Source organism: Ammospiza nelsoni, chromosome 1 (assembly GCF_027579445.1).
Source record: "Ammospiza nelsoni isolate bAmmNel1 chromosome 1, bAmmNel1.pri, whole genome shotgun sequence".
NCBI lineage: Eukaryota > Metazoa > Chordata > Aves > Passeriformes > Passerellidae > Ammospiza > Ammospiza nelsoni.
In genome coordinates, this window is record NC_080633.1 from 143,024,866 (window position 1) to 143,042,651 (window position 17,786).

At 40.1% G+C, this 17,786-nt stretch overlaps 1 protein-coding gene across 1 annotated transcript in view; it reads left to right on the plus strand.

The window, feature by feature from the left end:
- NSMCE2 (NSE2 (MMS21) homolog, SMC5-SMC6 complex SUMO ligase) overlaps positions 1 to 17,786 on the plus strand; it is a 126,714-nt gene that overhangs the window by 13,423 nt on the left and 95,505 nt on the right. Inside the window, exon 3 of the mRNA XM_059479723.1 lies at positions 13,480 to 13,586. Coding sequence (XP_059335706.1) covers positions 13,480 to 13,586 — 107 coding nt within the window. The remainder of the gene's footprint in view (positions 1 to 13,479; positions 13,587 to 17,786) is intronic.

The window sequence follows — 17,786 nt, forward strand, 5'->3', positions numbered from 1 at the left end:
GTAGGAGAAAGGTGGCCAGGAAAAATGTGTGTACAGGGGAAATAAGAGGCAGCAGAAGACAACAGACCAGCAAAGATATCATCCTTGGCTTTTAGTGAATTGACAAACAGGAAGTGTCACAACTGTTGGTGTGATCCCACAATTACAGGTGATATGAAATGGTTTGAACCACTGAAATACACAGGGCACTAAATGAAGATGTGCATTTAGATGAAGTTTATGAGTGAGACACAACCATGTCTGCAGGAGGGTAGTCTGGTGATTAATAGTGGGATTAATACTATGTGAAGAGAAAAAATTTTACACTGATTCAAAAATGTGCTACTAGAACTGCTTACAGAAAGAAAATTTACAGTGAAACTCACAGTTCAGCAAGAGGTAGGCTGAAGAATCCATCCTATCTCTGAATAAACTGTTCAACCTTGTGTTTTCTTTTGTGTTGCAGTTTTCAGGCACTGGATCTTACATTTCTATCTGATAATCAAAGAGCCCAGTATGTTCAGAAATCTTCAAGATGTTAGTGGTAGATCATGAACAAGTCACCTTTAGCATTTTCAACTTCACAAATTGAGCTGTTTTAGTCAGTCTTGGTGTAAGACCCACTTTCCAGGCATGAGTAATTTGTGTTGTTCTTTCTTTGAAATACTGAGAGAGCTTATTGAAGGACAATGCAATTAGCAGGATTTAGTCTTTGCCTGAATTATACACTATGTGCTGTTAAAGATAGGGATGCATCTGCCAAATTGTCAGCATACAGCCAGCCCCTTCTTAAAAAAAACCTGAAAGCCAGAACAATCCCTGTACCCCTCTTAGGCATTGAACAAGGGTCTGACATTACTGATGAGCATCATACAGCAAACCTGGTGTGTAGGGCACGTGGTAACCAAGTCACTGCTGTCACTCAGGCTGCCCAGCCACCCTCAGGCAGTGTTTGTGTTAGGTGAGTTCCCAAACTGCAGTTCTCTCTAATGACTGGGGAACTTATGCCCTTTTTCTTAATTGTTGTTTCAGCTTGGGGTTTTTGTCCTTGCTAATGGACCTTTATGCCAGTAAAAAAACCCCAATAGCTATGAGTCTGTTTGAGCTGCTCTTACATAAAAGGAAGGGAGAAAGAAAGTGAGTGGTGACCCCCAAAGATGGTGATCACTGGGAAGACAGCACTTGGACATAGAGAAAGATGGCAAAAAGCCAGCTAGCAAATGCTCAGGAGTAAAAAAGTGGGAATGGGGGAGCTAGATGAGAAGGAATAGAAGGGAAGAGGAGTAAGTGGTAAAGAAATGTGTAATGAAGGATGAGGAAAAGTAAGAAATAGGAAAGCCACATCAACAGGATTAAGCAGGACAGTGTGCTGATCAGTCTCTAGATGACAAAACTTAATTGAATGCCTTCCTAATAGTGTTTCCATGCAAGCAACTTCTGTAGTTGCCACAAAGGTGTTAGCTTTTACAAAGGGGAAGAGTAATCTGGCATATAAATGGAAGGAGGACTGGTCCATGTGGATGAGAATGAGGGGATAGATGTGATCATTCTGATTAGTCCCATGCTAAAGCTGTTCAGCATATGTGTGAGTGAACCTTTTGCCTTTTTGACATTATCAACAGATACTATAGAGTGCTTCTGAAACATGCATCTGCAGTAGCACTCAACAGAAGGTGACAATCTTAAACTGCTCCCTAAATTACATATAATGAACTTTCCTATTAAAAAAGACTGAACAAAAGGAGGCAGCTGGCTTAAGGAGAAGGTGGCAGATGAAGAGAACACAATTCAAAGAAGTGTTCACACATTAAGGAAGTAATTTTAACAGGCTTTCCCCAGACTGTAAGTGGGAATGGAATTATACATTGCATGTAAATGTCAAGTGACAATAATATCTTCTGAGTTAAATCAACCTTGCAACCTCTTTCCTATTTTTCTTCAGATGAATAAAGTTTAACTTGTGATTTCCTTACTAATCATCTTAGTAAGCAGTGGGTGAGTAGACATTTACTGCATGGGTAGATTAATGTGACATTTTCACAAGACTTCATTTTTTGAAGTTTATTATTGTGGGTGTGGATCTAATTCACAGCTGTTTTTGAGAGAATTAGGTATGCCATAACTCATTCAAATTCTATATTTTCTTGGTATTTTTAGATTTTTGTTAGAGGTGTGTAGTCTGGTCTGATGTTTCAAGGTAATCAAGACTTCTCCACTGAATATACTTTTGTGTACAGATTTGGCCGAATTGCTTTTCTAGAAAAACAGATTTTAAATGGAACAAAATTCAAAAACACACCAGTATAAAGGAGAGAAAATTCTCTCAAATAGTGCATGTTAGCCATAAAAATCTCAACCAGAGTCTTATGGTTCTGAATTTAATTTATTTTAATAACACAATGACTAATAGCTATGTCATAGTTTACCAGTTCTGGTTAAGCTGAAACAGAGGCAACCTTTTACTTCTTATCTGGTTACAGAACATTACCACATTCAGTTTCAATTTATATTCCTGTTTTTTTGAAAACTACCCTTTGAGAAGCCATGAGGCCCCTCAAAGCTCTTCTTGCCTACTATGGACAAAGATAACAGCATTATATAAAAAACATACTGAGAGACTATCATCTGTGGTGTACTGTAAGCCATCAAACAGATCCTGTTTCTTCTCAATTTTGTGTCTGTATAAGAGACCTAGGCAATACAGACTTGCATTGCTTGTTTGTTTTTTTTTTTTTTACATAGAGATATGCATTTCCCACATGATAAGAAAGTAGCAGGTCCTTGTAATATGACAATTTTTTATATGAATTTTGTGGGAAGTAAAATTTCAGCAATGGAAAGATTTAGTTCTGTCACTTACCAGCATTCAAGCAGCAGAATGAATGCCACATACCAGCAATCCATGCCAAAAAGAGATCTGCCAATTCACAGAAGAGGTTTTATGCAAAGGAAGCCTGCTAGAGGCAGAAAGAAATGCTGGTTTTCATTACACTTAAAGTTTGTGTGTAGTCTTTGCCTTTGCCTTGTCTGTGTAAGAGGATTATGTGGGTTGGGTTTTTTTGTGTCAGGGTTTTGGGGTTTTTTTTCAGTCATTTTGAGGAATTATGGGCTCTGAAAGCAGTAGCTTTAGTACTGTGGCATGGTTAGCACTTCAAGGGCTGCCTCAGTATGTCATTCATAATGAATGGGATGTTTGCTTGGGGAACATCACCTGACCTTTGCTTACATGAGACACTACTTTTCTAGATTCCATTAGTTTAACCTTGATTGTTTTCTGTCTGTCACTTCTTTTCAGCAGAAAATGGAAAATGTCCAAAGCACATGAAATATCTGCATTTGCAGAAATTAACTTTGGAGATGATACTCATATCAATTTCAAGTAACCTTCACATTTCTGAGAATATTACAGATCAGTGTTTCTGATTTTAAAACACCAACCTTTCTTTTGTCAGCTGTATATAATGAATCTGAATTGTCTTTTGTTTATTCATTTATGTGTATGGACCAGTGTCAGCTCTGTTTTAAGAGACTTCACTGCTTTGTTCACAGTGGTGCAAAATGTGGTGTTGCTGCCAGCCAGATTTGTCTCAAAAGCTGCCTATAAAACTGGATTGTTTTCCCACCCTGAGCTTGCTGCTCAGCTGCAGCACAGCCAATGCCCCAGCTGGTTAGCAAAAGAGCAGCCATGCTCTGTCTGGGGCTGCCGATAACCTTCTCTAAATTCTGAAGTCAGGAATGCCAAGGGTTGTAGAAGCAGAAATACCAAAATTTAGACTGGGAGGCTGTGTGGGTTCAGAGAAAAAAAAAAAAGTTTTTAAGCATCTAATCAAAATACTGGGCATTGAAAAACCAGACATATTTTGGCATTTTTCCTCCCCCATCTGTTTCGTTTTGGGTTGGTAATGTTAACATTTAAGTGCTTGATGAGTGTTCGTTGGTGTCTGCATGAAGCTGTTGCAGTTGGTTGTGGAAGCTTAGCTTGGATTCTGTGGGGTTTTTTATGTGTGTGTATGTAGCTATGACCACTGAACTGTGCTGAAGTAAGACAGTGGTGGATTGTCTTGGAGTGAGGGGATTATCTTGGTCTTACCTTCCTGTTTGATGTGAGTTCTGTTGCTTTCCCCTGTCCTAGGGCTCATGCACACTGTAGCCCGCTTGTGGGGCTTTGGCTGCACTGCAGAGAGAGCAGGTCCCTGGGCTTTGCTGGGCACTTCAGTGGTCACCTGGCTTTGCTGAGCACTTTGGGCAGAGCAGCAGGACTGACCCATGTGCAATGAGGGTCTGAGGTGAGCTCTTGGCCACTTTGGGAGGTGACTGTGCCCTGCTCTGTCGCAGGTCACGGCCGTGTCCGGCCAGCACGCTGCTGATGCACATGTGCCTCCTGTTTCCTGTAGTGCCACAAGTTCAGTCCCTGCAATTAGATTTCAGCTCAGATGTAGCTGCACCAGACTCAGAAACTATGGTGGCTTAAGCCCAGAACCAAGACAGCAACATTGACTGAAGTGCATTACAGTGATTAAATAAGCTCTGATGAGGGCTTGTTAGCTCTGAGCTAGGCTGCCTCCACTTTGGGACAGAGAAGTTATGTTTCTGAGAATTTTGAAGATCTTGGGTGAAAAGGGCTTGTTTTCCTATCTTACTGATTTTTTTTTTTGAAAAGTCTTTCCAACCCATTTCCCATTTCCCCTAAATAGAGGAAATTCTAAGTAATTACTGCACTTACTTTAATGAAAGTACTCCTTGAATGAGCTTCTCTGAGATGAGAAATATAATTGGTTCATTAACTGAAGCAATGTTTTTCTTGAGAAGAACTTAATGGTATTATTTACTGCTGGCTCATAACAATCATGCCTTTTATTAGAGACAGACTTGCACTTCACACTAAAATATTTGTTTTTCACCTGTCAGTGCAGTTTAAAATATGAGAAGAATTGGGTTTTGGCAAGAGAAGCATTAATACAGTTGATTTGTAAATAAAAACTGCGTGGATTATCTCTGTAGAATTCATAATGTGCCAGTAGAGATCTTGAGTAATACAGAAAAAATTGTGCTTAAAAAAGATCTAACAAGTTAGAAATTAGGACTTGAACTTGTTGGAATAATAAAAATAATATTTTGTTAATTCATTTCCAGGGGAAATCATACATAAAGAAGCCCGTGAGTCTTTTATAGAGCGGTAAAGACCCATTAAAAGTCTTAAAATGAAATTCTTAATTTTAAATACTGGTTTTACAAAGTATTCTGAGAGATCAAATAATAGCAATTACAAGGTCTTAAAAAATATTTTGCTGTTCCTTTTAGGGGAAAATATTTCAAGAAATTTTTTCCAAATTCCAATGTTACCTTATCAAGTTCTGAGAGGACAAATTGGGTAGAAGAAGGACAGCACTAAACCTCTTATTTTTAAATATTCCCAGCCCTCACATCTCTCATTCTGGAGAAGGCAAGGTCAGCAGCAGCTCGGGGCACTGAATGAGGCTCTGTTTTGTGATGCAGACGTGTCCATGCTTCCAGAGGCAAGAAATATTTTCTTAGTCATAGGAAAATTCTTTCCCATTAAAATTAGTTGTAAATGTTGTTTCCAGCCTTAGTTTCATCATATGTTAAAATCCACTGGGAAGAGATATGTGAGTGTGTGTGTGTATTTATAAGTATATATTTTATATATACTGTAAATATGTTTAGGAAAACGTGGGAGAGGTTTTTTATTTACTTTATGAGAGATTGGTCACATTTCTTTGAGAAGATAACGTATGCCTTTTGCTCACATTGAAAATACACAGGTGGGGTTCCTTTACCTTTTTCTTGGCAAACAAGTTGACTTATGAAGTTTCCCTCTCCCATCTGCACCGTACTACAATTTGCTACTCCCTTAATTGTACTGGTACAACTGTTTGAATATCTTCACTTCAGATTCCATTACTAGAATGGCATGGATTTGGGTTTGGAGGACAGATTGCTATTATTAGCTTGAATTGTTTCATTAATCCAGTTTATAGTGTGACCCTATGAAAGACTGTATTATCCTGCCTGATGGACAGCAGAGGAGGAACGTAAAAGCAACATCAGGGATGAGTGCCTGGGGAAATGAACTGTGAAACTCACTTTGTTGCCAAAGAAAATGTATCTCAACCTCAGCCTTGGTGTTTGCTTGCTGCTTGTCTGTCAACATAACTTGTGTTCCTGTTCTTCTTGAGCTTGTGTTGTGCTAGTGTTGAGGAATGCTGATTTAGTCATTTGCTGGAGAGAACTGTTATTCTGGATGGAAATCACAGTAATGCCAATTGAATTATGATAGTGCAGAGCTTGAGTTGCTTCTCAAAAGTATCGCATCTTGTAAATGCTTTATCCTCCTTTCAGTGCTTCTGCTTACTAGTTATATTGTCTTTGTTAACTTTAAATTGGTCTTTCTGCAAAATGAAGTACGCATTGGTAGAATAAAGATTATCCTCACCATGACCTTGGAATTTAGTTAAGGAGAAAAGAGATGCTGGTCAAGGGCTGGTCTCTTGTCAGAAGGGTGGGAAATAGTCTGGGAATGGTACAGGCCTTAGTGTTTAGTCAAGCAAAATGCCATTTTTGTTTGGGAAAATTGTGTGCATACTACCTGTCTTCATGTCTTGGTGCTGCATGTGGCATCAAGTATAGATCTTACAATAGCAAAAAATATGTAGACATCTATAAAACTATTTTTCTGGTTCATAGCAAATGTTTACTTCTATAAGAGTTTAGTTTGTGTCTTCGTATTACTTGTGTGTCTCAGCCTAAATTGAACCATCTCCATTTGTTGAATAATATTTTACTTTGGATTTTATACAGCAAAGCAAGTCAGCACATGTTGGAGTGTTTTGCTACATCAAATTCTGTGTGAGAACCTGTTTATTTCATTAGCTCAGCATAGTGTCATTTGGTGTTCAGAGATAATGCCATTCTTTACATTGCAGTCTGTATGGGTGCCATGGTTGATATACCTGGTTAGATAGATCACTGCTACTGCTCTCATGTCTAAACTGGGATCTTTATATCTTTATACCAGCCTTCCCCTGATAGTCTGGAGAAAAAAAAGTACTGTAAGGAAATTGCTTTCCAAAGTACTGTAAGGAAATTGCTTTCAAAAGCACTGTTGGCCTTGTTCTGCTGGCAATAGAGTTTAAGGGAGTTTCAGGTTGAGGAAAAGTGTTGTGATTATTATAAAATAATACAGTCAATTTCAAAAGTGGTTAGTAATGCCAAATGCCTCAGTTTCCCTGTGCCCACTCTGAAATGACTGCTTTCAGAATGTGTGCAACAACCACTCACTGGAAATACAGCCCCCTGAGATGTTTCAAACTGGGCACTCAGCAACTGAGGTATTTCAAGCTGGGTGTTCAGACCATGCATGGTCTGTTTCTATTGACATTCTGGTTCTCTACAATGTAATGTACTTGGGTTTCTTTTCCATGGGATTGGTAGGTGTCTCCTGGGCCACTGACTGTTCTTATTTCAAACAGTCATAGCCTACAGGGAAATGGTTTGTAGTACAAGACAAGGGTTTTTTCATCAGGCATAGTTTGTAATCTAACAGACATACTCTTGGCTCAACTGACTAAAAAAACCCAAAAACCGAAGCAAGAAGAAACAGATAATTGAAGATTTTTTTCCCATTACTTGGCGGATAAAGCAAATGTTTAAATCCAGACTAAAAAGCACAGCCCTTCTTTTCTAAAATACAACCTCAGATGACTTTACTCAGGAACAGGAAGATGCTTGACCTAAATTCAAGTATTGCAGTTTAATTTGGAATTTCTTAACAGAAGCCCAATAGAAAATAAGATGAAACTCTAAAAATCACTCAGAAGTGATAGTTCTGGTGCTACCTGTGTTCTTGTTCTCTGTGCTAGTCTTTTCTTTACAAGTACTGCTAGTCCTGCCTCACACTCTCCTCTCAATTTTGCTCCTCCTGCTTTGATTTTTTTCTTTGGTAGAATACTGGAAACTCACATTCCAATTCCTTCTTTCCTTGAGAGGAACTCACTTAAACAAACCATCTTCCAGAAAAATGGCTTAGAAATGAGGCTGTCGAACATTAAAGAGTGTAATGGAAACCCAGAATGACTGAGGTTGGAAGGGACCTGTGGAGGTCATCTTGCCCAATCCCCTGCTCAAGCCAGCCCATCCATCTAGTGTAGGTTTCTCTTTCTGTCGCTCATGTCCTTTCATTTTGTGAGTCTGGTAGGTAGGTGGAGGTATTGGTCTCTCAAATCATGCATGCTCAGTCACTAACCCTGTGTGTGAGAACTTTCTGTGCAGAAAGAATGGCTTTGTTAGGGGACACTGAGGGAAATACAGCTTCAAATACTCTGAAGCTTAGTTAAGGCATTTCCTGACAAGCTGGAGATTTCATTATGACTAGTTTCAGTAGTAAGTAGCTTCTGACTATTACATGGAGGGAAATTTTGCAACTACTGCCCCACATTCCCCTTTACTCCACCAACTGCCATTCCCTGTATGGTTGTTGCTCCTCTTATCAGCAGTAATTTTTCTTCTCTTATGGATTGCAGTGGTTAGTGCCCTATCCAGACAGTTCCATGGAGACTTTTTGGGTATTCTACTTTCAACCATTTCTCTACGTTAAGAAACCTGCATTTGGGAGATGAATTTTATTTTCTCCAGTTTTTTGCTGTTCCTTTGTATGGCTTCTCATTTCCTTTAGTTTAGAATTTTCTGTATTTCTGTTTAGAATTTTCTGTAAGCTGCTCTTTCTGCAGCCAAATAATTAAAGTATATAGCAGGTCAGGTAAATGAGATTTGGAAAGAAATCTTTGATGAAAGTTTTCTGAGGAGCTGTTCATGTATCTGCAGGAGAAAAAGTGACCACGTACCCTCAGTGCTGCAGAAGCAATCAGTCTCCTGCTTCAGTTCCTCTTGGTCTGTATAGTCTGAAGTGCTGTGGCAAACTTCTCTCCTGTGTAGATGGAGGGGGGAGATGAGACAGTGCTCTCCTACATAGGTTTGAGTCTTCTCCAAGTGTATTCTCAATCTGTTCTTAAAGACTGTGGGTTGGTTAAGAGTTTTTTCAAGATCTACTGTCCAACTTGAATTATCAACAGTTTTGAGTAGACCCAGTAGAACTGGGGGTGCTGAGGGTAGTCTTAACACTTTTGGATCTGTAAATCAAGACTTACTAAGAATGACAGAAAAATACTTAGTTTTATCTTGAATTTGGACTGTATTTTTTCCTTTAAAAGATAGAACTAAATCAGGGAGTCAGAGAGCTTGTGTTTCTCTGCTGTCAGCACTAACTTGAAACGTGGTGGCAAAGTATGTATTTTATCTGCTGCTGGGGCACATGAAGACAACTGCCTACTACCACTGTTGCTATTGGCTCAAGTGATGGGTTTTAAAAGTCTGAAATCTACAGTCAAAATTTCCAGGCAATGGTATACCATTGCTCTTCTGCCTTGAATCATGGGAAAATCACCATGTAGCCTTGAATTTCAAAACAATATGTTGTGCCAGAGGTAGAACTGACATGTCCTGCTTTCTTTAAATTGAAATTTTGACTTTTGTTAGCAAATAATAGAAAGATATGAAAGTATGTATGTATTCATCTTAATCCTGTGCTTAAACATTGTCTGTGCTTAAACATTCATTTAAAGTACATTTGTATTTGTAAGTTTGGAGCCTTCCTGTAATTTCATGGCATTCCAAGCTATTTTGTGTTTAAGATAGTCTGCAGTGAAAGCAAATGCTCATTTAGATTGGTGTGTACTGGCTGCAGCACAGCTGTAATACCCTAAATAACAAATACTGATGTGGTGACTTTTGCACAGAAAGACGTAGTTGTGAAAAATCTTCAGAAATTCTGCTAACTTGTGGATATATACAGGAAACTAAAGCAAATATGAACTCAGAAGTTAGGAAATGCAAGTTTTGGATAAATTTTAGATGAGTGTTACTATAGGATGTATTAAATCAGTGCTGATTGGACTCTGTTGTTGCAACTTCTGTTTTAACGCTGTGAGTTTATGAAACATAACTTACTCCTGACTGATTATGGTTTAAATCAGCATTAAGGCACCTAAACGTGATTGGTCTCTTCAGAAGTGAGAAATTGGACACTTGCTAGTCACTTTATGCAATTTTGTTCTTTAATATTTAGGGAGACTTTTCAGAATAATATCCCTGTTTCCATTATAATAAGAGATCATAAAGTTGTACGAGCTGGAATTCATAACTGCAAACTGCATATTCAGCCAGCTAATTTTAACATGATGCACATGGGCCTTTGAAAATGAAATTATGGCCTTGAACTGGGCTTTCTGTGAGTAAAAAATGTAATATTGCAAAATGTGTAATCTCTGAGTGGTGAGGGAAATGACTTGTGAAGAAATGCTTACTAAACTCAACATATTTAGCCTAGATAACAAGGAGACTACAGTGTGCACTTCAATGGTATTTTGTGCCAGTAGCTAAAAGCATATGCAGACAGTTTGGAATGCATTCCTTAGATATGAATTAGAAATAAGATTAGGATAACTTTTGATTAGATAATAAAAGGCACTCATCCAACACTTGCAAAGTGTTTGATTTTGGTGTTAAGCTAGGTTGTTGGTCTGCAGAGTGCAAGGTTTGAGTACTTTGGAGAGTTGTCTGGCTTTGTAGCTGGAGTCTGGCTGGAGGGTATTGAGCAGTCAGTGTTCCCATGGTCTGCTGGAAGAGAGTCAGTGCCTTGCATAGATCAGTGGTCAGTGCCTTTACATGGATCTCCACTGTCACCCTCACATAGGAAACAAAAGCAGCAGCAGGGCTTGCAGAGTGAATAACAGACAATGCCTTTTGAATATTTGAAAAGCCTGATGCAATTATTACATTTTAATTATTTTTGATACTGTAGTGCTGCTAAATCCCAGTGGTTGGTGGGATTTGTGAGAATGAGTTGTGGGATGGTGTTGAGGAGAGAAAAGTCTTTTCTAATTTCTTGTTCCTTAGTAAGATCAGGTCAGATGGTGTGTTCTGATTAACCTGTGGTGGAGTCTGTTGTAAAGGAGCCTTGAAGGTGCTGGGATCCCTGCCTTGGTGAGCTGTAAAACTTTACACCTCCATACAGTCACCCACAGCTTCTTATCATGTGCACCCAAGTTCTGCCCTTCATCTGCTCCCTACTAAGGAGGGGAAGAAATGGTCTTGGCTCTTCAGGGGAAGCAGAGGAGGTTGTTCTGTGTGTAATGTAGAACAATGAGAGTTTTTAAAAGGCAAACAGAATAACTTGTAAGTTTTCTTTTAAATCTTGTTTAAGAGATGGGGAAGTAAGTGGCTGGGTACAGCAAAGGAGATTTACTCTTAGCTCTCAGCACCCTATGGATTGAACCTCAGACAGAAAATGGACTTTAGTATCTGTCAAAGAGCAGAAATAGGGTATGGACACCAACTGACATGTACACAGTCCTTCAGATCTGTCTGTATGTCCATACTGCCTCCAAGGGCAGGGTATGATTGTGTGTTAGTGACATGTTCAGCAATTTCCCAGGATGTGTCTAATGTGTGTGAAGGAGCAACATCAGGGAAACAGCAGGGAACAGTATTGAGACTTAAATCAGGCTGGGGGATGGGTGGAATGGTCAGTACTGGAAGAATGTAGAGCAGGATGTACTTGGAGATAATGTCCCTCTTGCTGAAATGTGTTCCATCTCTTTGAGCTTTATTTTAACCCATCTCTCAAGTTGCATGCAACGTTATTACTCTTCACCTGAAGTTATTTTTATACTATTAGGAAAGACAGCGTTTGTACAATTCTCTTGGCATTTAACAATGCACTTCTTTTCCCCTAAAAAAAATTTAAAACATTTAGGCCAGTGTAGTTTCTTTGAATATGATTCATTTTGGCCATGGGAGGAGAATGACAGTTATTTGCTACACAAACTTTTCCTGTGATTCATAGAGTGTCCTTTGTGTCAGCCTTGAAGGAGGCACTTCATATGCTTCCTAGCAGGAAGGAAAAATAGTGTGATCATAGTTACCAGATAGGACATGGAAACTGGGTGGGAGGAAAGGGAAAGGGGAGAGGGAAATGCTGATTATTCAGAAGAAAATCGCAGGAATGCCAGAATTCTGTCTGCAATATCCATTCATCTACTTAATGAAAAATGGATACATACCAAGCCTATATATAATTAAGGGAAATGTCACGACTGTAATTGTCATATTCACAAAATAGCATAGCTTATTATGTAACTTCTTTGGTGTAAATATATCTTAGCACTTTTCCTTTGTCTCCTTGATCCATCACTGTTTCAATATGGTGTGATGTTTCTGTCTCTGAGTGATGTGTTTCAGATTTTGCTCCCAAACTGATGGCCATATACAATCATGTCAGCTTTCTGCAGAGATAGGTTATGTTCTAACATAATAATATAGTTAGCAACTTCAGCAATGTGCCAGCTTGCCAGATCAGATGAAAATTTCATTTCTTCACAAAAAAAAAGTAACTTGAAAAGCTGTACTACAATTTTCTTCCTAAAAGCAGCACAGATTGGCTATTTAAGTGCTTTTAAAGAATGTTCCATCAAATGACAACCCCTGATGCTGCATGGCAGACTTTGGGGCTCTTTCACAGAGTCTAGCTGCTTCCAGCTGCTTTCTCTATACCTGGAAACTGCAAGATAGGAATAAATGGGAGTAGCAGAAGTGGAAACATAGGTTTCCTAGCTCCCTGATTTCCTGCATGGATCCAGGGCTTGTGGCTGGCTGTCCTCCTGCAGTTGGCAGCATTTGGTGTGGTACATGCAGCTGTGTCAGGAGTAAACAGCTGTGGCTGTTCAGCCTTGTGGCATCTACACAGGGCCCTTATCTAAGCAGATGCACAGCAGCGTGAGGATGGGAAAGCAGAGGTGTAGGATGAAAGGAGTGGAATTAGGAGGCGTGCAGAAGAGAATAAAAGTAGATATGAATTACTAATCACATGACCTGTGTTAATTGATTTTCCCTGGCAATTAGGATTTTACTGCTTGAATCACAAATGCTATCCATTCTTCCATTATTTCCTGTGTTATAAAATGCTAGCTTTGTTTTGATTTTCCTGTAGCTGTGTTTATTGGGGATAAGAGGTCTAATTATAGCTGTGAACTATACTGTACTGCAAGGGAATTTAAGTTTCTTCTGACTATTTCTGAGGCAATGTGATGAGTCATGAAATACAACTTTTGCAGAAAATATCCTGATTGCCTAATGACTAGGTGTTGGTAGATGAAATTACACATACTCTCTCTTGTTCACATGAAACCAGGGAAGTGTCTTTCTGAGTAAGCTGTTTGTTCAAGTTACCCAAGAAATGTCAAAGATTACAGTTGCAAAATGAGAAAAAAAGTGTATGTTTGAGTAGCTTGAAAACACCTGCTGAGACTTACAAATGCATTAGATATTCACAGCATGAATACTTGTAAATAAAACATCTGTGAAGAAAAAATGCTGCCTGAAAATAATACAAATGATCACCCATGTTCCATGTATTTTATTTTGCAGATGATGAAGAAGATGTTAACAATATGGAAAAAGTCATGTTAGAATATGCTACAATGGACAGAGAACTTAATCATTATATAAAAGCATTTGAAGAGACCATAAATCAGGTAAATTATCTCTTTTCATTAAGTGACTAAAACATACCCTTATTTAAATATTATCTTTGAAAAGACACAAATGTTGCATTTATCAATACTTAATTGCAAAGACAGCTCTTCAACGGGTATAAAATATTGAAGTTGCCAGTACTCTTAACTTTTCTTCCTAGCATCCTACGGGTGGCAGAGTTTTTAACTTCACCCCACCAAACCCACAGTGTTGGGAATATGGGTGATGCTTTGGGAAGGATTGAGGACACTGTAGCTAAGACACCCCACTCTCAGGTGATGCCACCTCTGTATTGTGGAAGGTGGGAGTGTGGCAGTTGAATTGAGGAGCAAACTGATGGCTGTGGCTGCAGAGAACCGAGGCTTTAAATCTGTTTCCCACTGCCGTCCTGCCACCTGGCCTGGCTGCTGAGTGTACAGTCAGCTGGCGGATTGCTCGCTCTATGAGCCAGGGCCTCGCTCCGCCCCTGGACAAAGGACGGACAGACGGACAAAGGACGGACAAACTCCGGGCGCGGCGGCGGCGCTGCCAGAGGCCGCCAGGGGGCGCCGCGCCCGCGCACTGCGGGACCTGGGCTCGGCGCGTTCCCGTCCGGGGCTCGGCGCGTTCCCGGCCCGTGCTCGGCGCGTTCCCGGCCCGTGCTCGGCGCGTTCCCGTCCGGGGCTCGGCGCGTTCCCGTCCGGGGCTCGGCGCGTTCCCGGCCCGTGCTCGGCGCGTTCCCGTCCGGGGCTCGGCGCGTTCCCGTCCGGGGCTCGGCGCGTTCCCGTCCGGGGCTCGGCGCGTTCCCGGCCCGCGCTCGGCGCGTTCCCGGCCCGGCGGGAGCGCGCGGCGGCTCCGGGCAGGGCCGGGCCGGGAAGGGGCAGGTCCAGGTCCGGGTCCGGCGCGGCCGAACCTCAGTTTCAGGGCACGTCGGTGCCGGGCGAGCTCAGGTCATTCTCGCTGTCGGTTTTCTGTGTATTTCTCTAGAACAGGCAAAAGCACATCCCTGATTTCCCTTCAAGGTGGGAAGTCCGTGTTTCAAAATGTGAAAGGTAGTGGAACTTTTCATTAAACCCACCTTGCTTTTATCTTGCTATTGCTTTTTGTTCTTTTAAAAGCAGTACAAGGAGAGCAAAGCAATGCATTTCCTACTAGTCCTGTTGAGATGCCTATATGGTTTTTCTTTTTTAGAAAGGTTTTCCTTTAATTTTTTAAAAATCATCTGATCAGATGCTCAACTGAAAAATCTTCATTCAGATAATTAAACATACATGTTTAAAAGGAGTTCAAAACTGTGTCTACATCAACAAGTGTTGGACAGCAGTAGATACAAGCACTGTTCCCCATGTAGTTTTTAAATATACATTTCACTTCAGATGTCACCATAATTGCATAAATCCTAATTTATGTTGGATGGCTCAGAACTTTTTCCTTTTATTTGGACTATTCATGATTTTTAGAGCTTTCCTGGCAAATTGTAACACAGTCCTCATTGTTAGAGACTAATGATATATATCCAGACTTGAGCAAAACACAGGTGGTTTATATTTTGATTATAAGCCAATTGATAACTTATGTGTTATTGTTCTGATAGGAATTTCAAGTAATTTGAAACAATGACTTTTAAACTTTTTTCATTATTTCCATTTATCAGCATTTCTTTCAAGTTTAGGACTATAAAGAGCAAATCTGTGCCTTCACCAACAAAACACTCAAGTCCTGTTTACGTCGGATGCATCACTCATGATATTTTAAGTGGAGCACAGGTGCAACTGCTTCACTGAAGTGAAGGTATTTTTGTTGGTTTTGGCAGAGCAGTGATACATTTGTGAATTTTAGGATTGAATTCAGCAGTATCTGTTTTGTGTATAGCTGTGCTGGTGTGCAAAAAAACATACCTGGAAGGGTTAGTTTTCCTTTCCCCCTCTTTTTTTTTTTCTAATACAGCTTCTTTGTGTCATTAAAACAAGCTCATTTCCTGTTATTTCATTCCTAAGGTGCTAAAAATACAGCTCCAAGATATTTAACATGTTCCAGAGTCTACATGGATTATAAATTTGGTAATGGCTAATCTGTTAGCCTCTAGCCACACTTCTCCTGTCTCTGCTTCCTACTTCACTCTGGGGAATTGTTTGTCCTTTCCCCTGCCAGCATCCAGAAGTCTCTGTGAATATGAGAAAGAAATGCATATAACTTGTGCTGTAGAACAATCTGTTCTCTGAAAAATAACAGCTCATGCTTTATTTTGGAGGCTAGCTGCATGCCATGCCTCTGGAGCTGCTCTGCTCATCTCCAGTTACCTGTCAGAGACAGCTTAAAATCTTCTTCTGGGAAACAGATACTGTTGCTGAATTTAGGGCTGCACCTGGAAGAAGCTGTAGAATAGCTTGGGTTTAAAATAGCCTCCACTGACTTGCTGCCTGCTTCCAGCTGAATTCCTTACCTGAGGGCTTTCTGGGGAGTTGCAGCAGGTCATTAATTTTCACAAGCAGACTGTTCTTCATAGACAGGATTTGTCTCCAGCTGTAAAACACATTTTATCCGATTCTTTTATAAGTTTGTATGTTGATGATTTTTCTGGTCTGTAATTTCCTCATACAGCAGTGAATCTGAAAGTATTTTATAGTCTGTGTTTCTCCTTCTAACCAGCTGTTTCTAGTGAAATGTCCAACTGGAATTTAGCAAGATAAGAGACAGTAGCAGTTAAAATTCCTGATATATTATTTTATTATGTGTATTTTTAAATGGCATTGACGAAAAGGTGATGTTGTACAACCAAAGGATTGTGATGTAAATAACTTGAAACTAGCATGAGATATAGTCACATGTTTTCTCAAAGCCAGTTTTTTGTTGATTTAGTCTGCAGTAGGTGGAATGCAGAAGGTGAGACATACCAGCATCCTCTTCTGGTTGAATCAGCAGCCTGTTGAGCAAGAAGTGAGCAGTTGAATCACAGTGTTTCCAACAATAGGCTGTGGGAAATCCTTTGTCTGTGGAAACTCCCTGTGCCACTGGATTTTCTTGTACCTGTGTAATGACTGGACTTCTGTTGCTGCTTCTTCTTTCATTTTTAATGGGTATTTTTAAAAGAAACGAGCCAATATTCAGGTCCTTACTATACAAAGTCCAGACAGCACTCTTATTTTTTTATGTAACAATGAAAGACTGATGGAGCTGCAGTACCTCTTGGAGATTTTTTTAATACTCTTGAAATGGACTCAAATGATTGGAACCCAGGCTCAAGTGTTCCCTACTCTGACAGAGTTCTCAAGTGGCCAGAATGCCAGCATATTGTGTTCTCCTAAATACGGATTCTTTCACCCAGTGTGCAGGAAGACAATCCACACACAGAGTCAAGATACTTGATTTTATTTCGTGTGTGCAGAGAAGAGGTTCTAGGTGGTGAATCCTTAAAGCTAACACGTCTTCAATGTGCCAGGTGCTCCTTTTTATACCCTTTGAACAATAAAGAATTGGCATTTCCCATATATGTAACAACCTAACTGTGAAGTCATTGGCTTTGCAGTCTCTTTTCTGCATGTAAGACCCAGTGCACATTTGTTTTGCTGTGCATGCTCTCTGAGGAAGTGGCTTATGTGAGCAGGGCATGGCTGTACCCTACAGACAGGTGTTATACTGAATTTACTTAATGAGCACAATGCTCAAGCAAAGTTGTAGTTGGCATTGTAGTTTGATTTATTGTGTCCTTCTGTTCTTGCTTCTTGGGTCATGGCTCTTGGTTCCTGCAGGTTTAGTTTTCCTGTACTGTCTCATGGTGCTTCATTTCAGCAGTCGTGCATGCTTCCTCCCTTCTACTCTGCTCTCTGCCTTAGCAGGGATGGTGGTAGTGGACTGACCACTCTCTCAGCTTTTCAAGCATTTGGTTTCTTTAGGACTGTAAAAGCTGGGTCAAATTTTCTGTAGTCCCCAGACTTCTCTAGATAAAATGAATTACAGTGTATTGTAGATCAAACTAGAGAACAAGGAAGGCAAAACTAGCTTCTAAAGTCACATTATTCCCACCTCTCTTTTCTTCTCCTTTAGGGAAATAGAACCTTGGCTATTTTGTTTCTTTTGCAGGTGACAGGAAATTGTTGAATGTGGTGATGGCGTCTCTGGCAAGGATTGCTTAGTGCTTCCTTTCGCAAGTTATTCTTTGCCAAACATCACTTTGTCTGCCTTTTGCTAAACCTGAGCACTGTCACAGAATCAAATCCGAA